At 37.9% G+C, this 12058-nt stretch overlaps 1 protein-coding gene across 1 annotated transcript in view; it reads right to left on the reverse strand.

The window, feature by feature from the left end:
• The window catches only part of LOC106080370 (synapsin), a 69570-nt gene that overhangs the window by 12358 nt on the left and 45154 nt on the right, over positions 1 to 12058 (reverse strand). The window contains 1 exon segment of the mRNA XM_013241727.2: positions 4762 to 4979. Coding sequence (XP_013097181.1) covers positions 4762 to 4979 — 218 coding nt within the window.

A 12058-nucleotide genomic window follows, 5' to 3' on the forward strand; every position in this document is an offset into this window, starting at 1 on the left:
ATGTACCGAAAATTCTATCAATCAGAAAATCTACCTGTATTAGTTTCCAAAATTTTAATTCCTTTTTTGCTATCTGTGCACAAATTTGGGGTTCAGATGAATAAATTTCTTCAAAGTGTTCTCCCCCATCAATTGGAAAGTCATTTGTCTATGAAGTTGGGATACAATTTTTGAAATCTGTGCCCGAAAATGGGATTTCAGTTATCAATAATAGCGTTCTATAACAAGAAACTTTTGAAAAGTGTTATTTCTATCAATTGGAAACTCCACTTTGATTCGCTTCGAAATTAAGATTCAATTTTTCCCGTATGTGCACAAAGCTGGAATTTTTTACACAAAACCTAATAAAAATAATATATTTTGAGGTTCTATAACGAAATATATCGCCGAAGTAGGGTTTTTATTACATCAAATGTCTCCGAAATCTTTTTTCTATCATTCAGAAAGTCTACTTTCATTAGTTCTTGAATTCAGGATCTCACCTTTGCCATCTGTTCCCAAATTTGGGGACCAGTCAAAGAAATTTCTACTAAGTGCTCTTCCTTATTAAGCAAAAAGTCATCCTCCATTTGTCCCCGAAAATGGTATACAATTTCTGCAATCTGTCCTCGAAGTTACGATTTTATATTTTCAACCTGTCCCCAAAGTTGGGGTTCCAATGCAAGACATTTCTACAAAGTGTTCTTCCCTATCAATCAGAAAGTCGAATTCAATTTGTGTCTGAAGTTAGGATACTATTTTTGCAATCCGTCCTCGAAGTTGGGATTTCAATTTTGCAATTTGTTATCGATCATAGGGTTTCATTACAAGAAACTACTCCAAACTGTTATTCGCCATAAATCAGAAAGTGCCCATTTGTCCGCGATATTGGGATCCCATTTGTGTCTTTTGTGCAGAAAGTTGGGGGTTTTTACACACAACATAATTAAGTTGCAGAGTTTATCTCCTTTATTTCCCGAAAAGAGGATTACTTCTTGTTTCTACTCTCCGTCCCTGAAGTTAAGGTCCCCATTACAAACAATTTCTCCAAAATCACCTTTTATCAAGAAGAATTTCTCCATTTCCAAAGTTAGGGTACCATTACAACAAACTTCTCTAAAGTGTTCTTCTCTATTCTCTATCTGGTTGGGGTCCCATTATTGCCTTATTTCACCAAATTTAACTTTTAAATACACAAAATGTAGTACAAATACTAAGTTTTGATTTTCTATTTTCTATGAAAAATATCCCCGATGTTGGTGTTGTACTACAAGAAATATCGCCAAAATCTCATTTTACCAAGAAAGTCTCCTCCATTCGTCCCCGGAGTTGGGATTCTATTTTCATCAACTGTCCCCGATGAAAAGATTTCAGTTCAAGTAATACCTTCAAAGTGTTCTCCTCTATCAATCAGAAACCACCATTTGTCCCCGATGTTGGAAGTTTATTTTTGTAACCTGTCCTCGAAGTTGGTATTCAATTATTGGAATCTGTCACCGATGGTTCCATTACAAGAAACTACTCCAAAGTCTTCTCCCCTATCAATCTAAAAATCTCCCTCCATTCGTCCCCTCCTTCCATGCGGGATAACCATTTTTGGCGTCTATCGCCAGATGGCGTTTTATTGCACAAAATGCAATAAAAATAGTGAGTTTTACCATCCATCACTGAAGTTGAGGTTCTATTACACAAAAAGTCTACATATTTTTCTTGATCGCTTTCCTATCAGAAAGTCTACCAAAATGGATCAATGAAGTCAGGTTACCATATTAGCTACTTGCTCTAAAGTTTCAGAAAGTGTACGTCTCCTAAGATGGGATATTATTTTTGCCACCTGTCCCCAAAGTTGGGATATTATAGCGTAAAACGCAATAATAATACTGAGTTTTCGGGGTCCTATTACAAAAAATATCCCCGAAGTTGGGATTCAATCACAGAAATTATTCAAAATCACTTTTATCAAGAAAGTCTCCTCCATTCGTCACCGAAGTTGGGATTGCATTTTCATCAACTGTCCCCAAAGTAATGATTCAAATTCAAGTAAATTCTTCTCCTCTATCAATCAGATAGTCTACCTCCATTTGTCTCCAAAGTAGAGATTCCATTAACCTGTCTCCAAAGTTAGTATTCCATTTTTGTAATCTATCACGGAAGTTAAAGTTCTATTACAAGAAACTTCTTGTCTGCGCTTTCATTCGGGATACCATTTTTGATGTCTATTCCCATAGTTGGGGTTTAATTGCACAAAATGTAATAAAAATTCTGAGTTTGCCATCCATCACTGAAGTAAAAGTTCTACTACAAAAAAAGTCTTCAAAATCTTTTTGCCGATCTCTTTCCTCTAGGAAAGTCTTCCTTAATGGGACAACGAAGTCAGGATTCCATGTTATTTGTCCCCAGAAATCCAGAAAGTATACCTCCATCTGTCCCCAAATCAGGATTCTATTTTTGCTATCTGTCCTCAAAGAACTCCAACTTCGTGGACGGATAGAAATTCCTCCAAAATTTGTTTCCTAAAGATAATAGGAATATATTTGAAGAAGTTACTTCAAAATCTTTTCCGCTAACAATCATGAAGATAACCATCATCAGTCCGCAAAGTTAGTTTGTTTCGTATAGCCGAAGAAGAGTTTGCAGTAGTTTCTTCTAATGCAACCTCAATTGTAGGAACAGAGGGAGGTAATTTTTATGGTTTATCGAAAGAGATTTTGGAGATGTTTTGTGCAATGGAAACCCAGATGGCAAAAATGGAATCCCATGTCCGGGGAAGGATATATGTAGAATTTCTGATTGATTTTTTGTACGATTTCTTGAAATGGAGCCTCAACTTTGGGTATAGATCCCAAAATAGAATCCGAACTTCAGGAAGGGGTAAGGGAAGGATAGGTGAACACTTTGAACTTTAGAGAATTATCTTGGAATAGAACCCTAATATCAGGGACAGATGGCAATAGCTTTTTTCCTGTTGTTTAAATAGCGCCCGAAGATTTCCGTTGCTGTATTGGAGGAAGGGGTTAATGTAGTTCTTATGGTTGATAGTGATGACGATTTTTCCGAAAAGCCTTTTAAATGAATTCTAACTTGGTGGACTGATGGCGAACTCTTAGCTTTCTCAAAAAAGGAGGTTGAAGTTTTGTAGGCCCGTGGTGTTCAGCAATATCCTCAGAATATTTGCTGAAAGCTATCAGGTGCTCCCATAAGTTGCGGGTAGTGGAATACGCCGTAGAAATACAGGGTAACTGCAATTGAAGTCGCGGACATTCAGAGGTATCGAGTGGAGAGTTTTAGTGGGATGCCGATTGGTACCGGCTTTTGGTTAAAAAGTGATACTCTTTAAGACAAAAGGAGTTATTGGCCCTTGTAAGGGACCAATATCGGTATATAGACAGATTTGCATCATACTTTGCATGGATGTTGGAAGTCATTGTAAAAGTCTTTGTGCCAAACTTCAGTCAAATTAGATGAAAACTGAGACTTCTAGGGGCTCAAGAAGTCAAATACGGGAATCGGTTTATAATGGGGGTATACAAGTTTATTGACCGATTCGAGAAGAAGTCTTTATGACAAATTTCAGCCAAATTGGGAAAAAACTGAAACCTTTAGAGATTGAAGAATTCAAATCCGGTTTGTATGGGGGCTATATTAGTTTATAGACCGATTCAGAGCATACTCGGCATGGATATTGGAAGCCACATCAGAAGTCATTGCGCCAAATTACAATCAAATTAGATGAAAACTGAGACTTCTAGGGGCTCAAGAAGTCCAATCCGGGAATCGGTTTATAATGGGAGTATACCAGTTTATTGACCGATTCGAGTCATACTCGGCAATGATGATGGAAGTCAGAACAGAAGTCTTTATGAAAAATTTCAGCCAAATCGGATGAAAACTTCAACTTTAAGGGGGTGAAGAAGTCAAATCCGGGAAACGGTTATATATATAGGGCTATACCAGTTTATTGACCTTTTCGGGTCATACTCGCCAATGATATTGGTAGTTAAAACAGAAGTCTTTATACCAAATTTCAGCCAAATCGGATGAGAACTAATGTTTCTCGAAGCTCAAGCAGCGAAATCCGGGAATCGGTTTTTATGGGGGCCGTATTAGTTTATAAACCGATTTGGATCATACTCGGCATTGATGTTGTTAGTCTGAATGGAAGGCCTTGTGCCGAATTTCCGCAAAATCGGACGAAAATTCAGATCTCTCGGCGCTCAAGAAGTGAAAACTGGGGATCGGTTTAGATGGGGGTTTTATCCAAATCTTATCCGATATGGCCCATTTGTTATCCCCATCGACCTACATAGAAAAGAAGTATTTTTACAGAATTTCAAGGGGATATATATATTCGTTCGCATACTATAGTGATTTCGACAGATGGACGGATAGAAGAACATGGTTAGATCGACTTAGAATATCAAGACGATCAGGTGGATATAAAAATTCACATTCAGGTTACTGGAGTTGCCATTAAAGTAAAAAATTTTGCAATATTTTGTTTTTTTTTTTTTTAACCTTTTTGGTCTTTTTGTCTTTTGTTATCTTTTGAGTTCATATGGCGCCGGAGACCAATCACTGTCATTTTCATCACAAGGACATGCAAAATGCACCATTTAGTCCATTATAGGCTATTGTTTCCGCCCAATGTAGTTTTTCGATAAATAAAACTAACAAAAACATGTCCACCACAGAAAAACTCATTACTCCCCTGTCTCTATGACTTTATAGAATAGGCAAAGGGAAATATCAATCTTACACACACACACATACATACATACTTACATGAAAGCCTTATAATTGCTGCCAATCTTTTGGATGTGCACATCGAATTTCGCATCGATATATGGCTCAATTGTGCAGTAACAGTGTCCTTCAAAACCAGTGCCAGACACCAGACCGGCAGCATCTTGCAAACCCATTTGGTTATCAAAGCGCGCCGTAGCCATGCCGCCATGGCAGTGGCCAGCCTTCAATACACAAGGGAACTTGGTCCAATTCAGCTGTAATGAACGAAAGGAAGAAAACCCCAATATTAGCAATTAAATACGTTTTGTTTGAAGGCATATCCTTAGAGGCAGCGATAATGTTGCCCTTTTTGTGTCGCTCTCTTCCATTACAGGTCAAAACAACAAAGCCAACAGCGACCATCAATGAAAGAGGAGGCAATTAGTCAAAAGTCGTTTGTTTTTGTTTGGCCATTCAAATGGATGTCCGTCGGTCCCCCTTTCTTTGCGAATACTACTCTTACACATATTGTGGCTGACTTTTTTGGATAATGATGGTGGCCTAACCTCACCGCACCTCTTTTTCTCTTAGAATTTTATGGCGTTTACTCATAAGTGCACTTTTTGGCCATTGGCCAATGTTTTGTATGTCTGAATGCATCGAGAAAAGTATACGAAGAATGTTTCTTTTTATTAATGAAAACCACCTTTGCCCTCTTGCTTGCTTTTGATAAATAGGCAAGAAATACTTGACGGCAACACCAGGTTTTCAATAGCTAGGCACTTGAGCGCCTTTAACTTGGGAATGACCTTCAATGTGTAAAAAAGTTCACCGCCTTGTGCATGGATGGATGCAAAACACCATTAATCATATTTGTTTGAAATTTATTTTTATTCAAAACAATGCAAAAAAATTTAAAATTTTTTACCATTGAGAACATCAGAACAAAATTTAGTGGTATTTAAAAATTGTGTTTGAAATGTAAAAGCTAAAATTTATAGCTAAGTCCGAACGGCGTCTGCCAATGACGCTGAGCGACCCTTATTTACAGATCTGGCCTATATAAAGCATAGATGCGGTATTTCGTAGATCTTTGGGGATTGCAAATGGGTCATATAGGTTCAGATTTGGATATAGCCCCCCTACAAACCGTTTTCAAAATTAACTTCTTGAACCCCAAGAGGCCCCAATTTTTTTTTTTTTAATTTTAATCGGTTTTTAAAATGATATATCCCCCGTACAAACCGATCCCCGGATTTGACTTCCTGAGCCTCTAGAAGCATTAGTTTCTCACTTCCAACTGCCGCCTATGATCCGAATCGGTCTATAAACTGATATAGCCCCCATACACACTGATAGCCAGATTTGACTTCTTAAGCCTCTTATATCCTCAGTTTTCATCCAATTTGACTGAAATGTGGCACAAGGACTTTTGTTATGACTTCCAACATTAGCTCTGAGTATGATCCTCTAGAAGCCTCAGTTTTCATCAGATTTGGCTGAAATTTGGCACAAAAACTCCCGTTCTGACAACATCAGTGTCGATTATGATCCGAATCGGTCTATAAACTTTTATAGGCCCCATATAAATCCATACCCAGATTTGATTTCCTGAGCCCCTAAAATCCTAGGTATTCATCCGATTTGACTGAAATTTGGCACAAGGACTTTTGTTATGTCTTCCAACATCATTGCCGACTATGATCCGAATATGTCTATGTACTGATATGGGCACCAGATAAACCGAACCATAGATTTGACTTCTTGAACCCCTAGAGGCCTCAATTTTCCCCCTGAGTTGGCTGATACAAGTATGATCTGAATCTGTCTACACTCAAAAAATAAAATGTTTGAGACATTTCTACGACAAACAAAATACTTTTAGCACGAAGTCTTGCTCTTATTGTAACCGCGTAACGTTTCGCTTCACCATATCAAAGATTGGCCATGAAAGTAGTATTATTGACCGTAACTAACTTTGATTATTGTAAACACTGTAGCAGCTTCCTCATTGTTGTAAAACCAAAAACTATTTTATTTCAAAATTGCTGCTTCGATTGCGGCAAACGATTATACTATTCGTGCACCTGACCTATAATTATTATGTTGTGCCCCTCATGCTAGAAAGAATTGGTGAGTATTGAGCGTATAGACAGGTGTTTGGCAAAATGCTCACTCTAAGGCACATTACTTTGCACGGAGAAGGAAAATAATCCCAAGCAGACCCATAGGCTTGCAAATAATTGCATTTGTGTTCTCGTCACTGGTATAGATACATTCTCACACATAATATTTTTTCTTTTTATGATTTGACTGAGCAAAGAGCCGTTAGTATATTGAACAGCTCGAACGCGTGCGGATGGTAAAGTCGGAAAGTGCCATTTTTTAATGGTTTGGCACAAAAAAAACTGGTATGCCTAATGACAAATATCGTTAGAGCAACATACAAATGGTTGCCAGGTGCAAGAAAACACAACTAGAATTTCTAAGGCACATACATTGTTTGGTAACATTTACGTGATACCGAAATTCCAATCACAATGTAGGTATTTAAATGTGCGAAAACAACAACAAAGATTTTTGTTTTTATTCAAAGCATAAAGGATGGGTTATGTGAATGGGTTATGTGAAAATATAATGCTTTTAATATAATTGTGTATCATTACCAGTGTTGCCGTTTTTGGTAGATTCCTACCAAAATTGGTAGGTAGACCCACCAACGTACGATAGGGGGTACATTCATTTAGTCATTCCGTTTGCAACACATCGAAATACTAATTTCAGACCCTAAAAAGTATATATATTTCGGATCGCCGTAAAATTCTTAGACGATTTAACGATGTCCGTGTGTCTGCCCGCACGTCTGTTGTAATCACTCTACAGCCTTTAAAAAATTGAGATATTCAGCTGAAATTTGAGACAGATACGTGTTTTTGATGCACGGGCAAAATCGGCCCATATTTGGATATAGCTACTATATAGACCGATCTGCCGATAAAGGGTCTAATACTTATAAATGCTTAATTTTTATTCGATTTCACTGAAATTCGAAACAGTGGGTTATTTTAAGCTTCCCGTCATCTGACCTATGTATGGTTCAGATCGAACTATATTGAAATATAGCTGTCATATAGACCGATCTCCCGATAAAGGGTCTGAAGCCAATAAATTTGAAACAGTGGGTTATTTTAAGCCTCCCGTCATCTAACCTAAATATGTTTCAAATCGGACTATATTGAAATATAGCTGTCATATGACCCACCTGCCGATGAAGGGTCTGAAGCCCATAAAAGGTTTATTTATTACCCGATTTCGCTTAAATTTGAAACAGTGGGTTTTTTTAAGCCCCCCGACATTTGACCTTAATATGGATAAGATCGGAAATTATTTAGATATTGCTGCCATATAGACCGATCTCCCGATAAAGGGTCTGAAGCCCATAAAAGCTTTGCTTTTTATCCGATTCCGCTGAAATTTGGAACAGTGAGTAACTTTAAACCCCCCGATATCTGACCAAAATATGGTTCAGATCGAACTATATTTAGATATAGCTGTCATATAGACCGATCTCCCGATAAAGGGTTGAAGCCCATAAAAACTTTATTTTTTAGCCGATTTCGCTGAAATTTTAAAGAGTGAGTTGTTTTAGGCCTACCAACATTGGACCGAAATATGGTTCTGATCGGACTATGTTTAGATATAGCTGCCATATAGACCGATCTGCCGATAAGGTGACTGAAGCCCAATAATGCCCTACCTCAACCATATTAAGCTCGAATAGCGGGAGGCTCAAACAACTCACTGTTTCAAATTTCAGCAAAATCGGGTAATAAATAAAGCTTTTATGGGCTTCAGACCCTTTATCGGTTGATCGGTCTATATGGAAGCTATATCTGAACCATATTTGGGTCCTATATTGGAAGGCTTAAAACTACTCATTGTTTCAAATTTCAACGAAATCGGTTAAAAAATAAAGCTTTTATAGGCTTCAGACCCTTTATTGGGAGATCGGTCTATATGGCAGCTATATCTAAATATAGTCCGAACTGAACCACATTTGGTTCCTATGTTGGGAGGCCTAAAAGTACTCACTGTTTTAAATTTCAGCGAAATCGGTTAAAAAATATAGCTTTTATGGTTTTCAGACCTTTTATCGGCAGATCGGTCTATATGGTAGCTACATCCAAAAATAGTCCGATTTGGCCCGTTCAAGAACTTAACCAGTATGCATCAAAAAGACGCATCTGTGCCAAATTTCAGCTCAATATCTCAATTTTTGAAGAGTGTGTAGTGTGATTACAACAGACGGACGGACAGACACTTGGACATCGTTAAATCGTCTTAGAATTTTACGACGATCCGAAATAGGTAGGGAAGGTTCGGAAATTGATATTTCGATGTGTTGCAAACAGAACGACTAAATGAATATACCCCCTATAAGCTATGAAGCTTTTTATATCCACCACCGTATACAAATACAAACTCTTGCAAGTATTTATCGCAAAAAAAAGATACTTTTATCGTGAACAATGTTCAACGTTTTTCAGAAAAGAAGTTTACTTGGCCAAAATTTATTTTATGTCAAACGAATTATTTTTTTGAGTACATATACCGATATAGGCCTCTTGAATACCATATGATTACATGAGACGGAATTGTTTGTTGTAAAGTAATTTAAATACGAGTAGAGTTAATAAAGGCAAATTTTTATCGGAATCCATGGTAGTGGTTGCCCAAGATTCAGCCCGGCCAGAACATTTTTACTTGTTTATACTATTTCTTAGAAAAGTTTTTATTATTTTCTTGTTTTTCTGGTGAACTTATTCCTATGTCATCAGCTTTTCTCATAAGACCCACTCTATTATGTGACTTAAATAAAATAAAATAAATTAAAAATCTTTTTTGGCATTTCCGAAAACGGCCAGAGAAAGTTACATCAATGGAAATAAGAGCAATTATTTTCAGATAGCCATAAAATTCTAAGTGGATGTACATATAAATATTTTGGACACTTTTAGTTCCGCCGCATTTTGTTGTTAATGTCCATGTTCAATTAAGCACTTAAAATTTTTTAATAATAAATGAAGAAACAAAAACACAACATCTCTATCAACATGAAATTTAAAAACAATTTTAATACATAAAAAAACAATGGAGAAAGAAACAGATGTTTTGAAATGGCCACTTATCCTCTTCCCCACACGTTTACGAATTTATTTGGCTAAAAGAAATTTGGGTGTTAAAAGACAATTCTATGTGGGCTTAAAGAAACACAAGAAGGTTAGGTGTGGGCAATTTAATGTTTTCCAGTATTCTGTAGAAGTTAATGGCAAGAGTGGGCTTCTTGAGGTGTTGATATAATATCTTAACTCAATATTACTAAAAAAAGTTTTATAATTTAATATAATTATGTATTATGTGAAGAACACCGGGCCAGCAGTGTTCTACCTACAACCTTAAATGTTTGCGGCCACCTATTGGTATGGTGCAAATTTGAATATAATTTTTTATTAAAATTCCATATTATCCTGTTTTGTATTTATGTCCATTTGGGCGACCCCCAGGAACCTAATTTTCGTTTAGAACCTAATTTAGTTTGAATCCCATATTGGCCTGTTCGATGTACATGACGATAGACACCAAATTTTTATACAAGTTTAGTATTGTACTCTTAAGTAACTTTCGTTTGAATCCCATGTCGTCCCGATCGGCCTACATGTCCGATTAGCGATGTTTTTGGGTTGGGACAGCCCGCCTGGGACTTGAACCAAAATGTTTATACAAGTTTCGTATTCTACATTTAATTGCCTTTTATTTGATACCCATATTGCTCCAATTGGTAAACATGTAACATTTGGGCCTACCGACACTTGGGGTCAAATCGTTTTGTCAAGTTTATACTCAAATCTCAAATAGCGTTCCTTTTAGTCTCATACTGTCCGGTGAACATTGGAAAAGAACGACCCGCATTGGAATGGACACCAAATTTTTCTATAAGTTTAGTGTTGTACTCTCAAGCACCTTTCGTTTGAATCCCATGTTGTCTCGATCGGCTTACATGTGCGTTTGGGGATGGTTTTTGGGGTGGAGCGGCCCCCTTGGGACTAAGCATCAAATTTTGATACAATCTTCGTATTCTACTACCAATTACCTTTCATTTGATAACCATATCGCTTCAATAGTTAAACATGTAAATTTTGGTGCGGTTTATTGGGGTGGGGCGGGGTGGGGCGGGGTGGGGCGGGCCCCCCGACACTTGGAGTCAAATTGTTATATGAAATTCCTACAACTAAAAACTAAAAAATTTTGACCATGAACATTCCACTAAGGAACAGGGGCAAACTTCTCACATATCAATGAATGCAGTCCGATTCAAGTTTAAGCTCAATGATAAGGGGCCTCCTTTTGATAGCTGAGTCCGAACGGTGTGCCGCAGTGCGACACCTCTTTGGAGAGAAGTTTTGCACGGCATAGTACCTCACAAATGTTGCCAGCATTAGAAGGGGAAAACTACAGCTGAAAATTTTTTCTGATGGTCTCGCCTGGATTCGAACCCAGGCGTTCACCGTCATAGGCGGACATGGTAACCTCTACGCTACGGTGGCCTCATGAAATTCCTACTCAACTCTTAAATACCTTTCCTTTGATACCCGTAATATTCCGTTTGGTGCACATGTCCTTTTGGGGCATAATTTTGGGGGGGGGGGTGGGGGCTTCCCGCCTTGGAATAGACCCTAAATTTGTATATAAGTTTCGTATTCTACTCTCAAGCATCATTAGTTTCAAACCCATACTGTCCCGATCGGTTTTTATGTTCGTTTGGGGGTGGTTTCTGGGGTGATCTGCGCCCAAGGGGTTTGACCCAAAATTTATATAAAGTTTCGTATTCTACTTCCAATCACCTTTTATTTGATACCCACACTGCCCCAATAGGTTAACATGTCCTTTCTGGGCAGTTTTTGGGGGTGGGCGTGTCCCCGCACTTGGGGTCAAATTGTTTTATCAAGTTACTATTCTACTCTTAAATACTTTTCATTTTATACCCATAATATCCCGTTCGGTGTGCATGTCCGTTTGGGGCATAGTTTGGGTTGGGGCTACTCGCCTTGAAATAGACTCTAAATTAGTTAGTTTCGTATTCTACTCTCAAGTACCTTTCGCTTTGCGCAGAGGTAAGCATGTCCGCCTATGACGCTGAACGCCTGGGTTTGAATCGTGGCGAGACTATCAGGAAAAACATTTTTCAACGGTGGTTTTCCTCTCCTAATTCTGGCAACATTTGTGAGGTACTATGCCATGTAAAAACTTTTTTCCAAACAGGTGTCGCACTGCAGCACGCCGTTCGGACTCGGCT

Source organism: Stomoxys calcitrans, chromosome 2 (genome assembly GCF_963082655.1).
Source record: "Stomoxys calcitrans chromosome 2, idStoCalc2.1, whole genome shotgun sequence".
NCBI classification, from domain to species: domain Eukaryota; kingdom Metazoa; phylum Arthropoda; class Insecta; order Diptera; family Muscidae; genus Stomoxys; species Stomoxys calcitrans.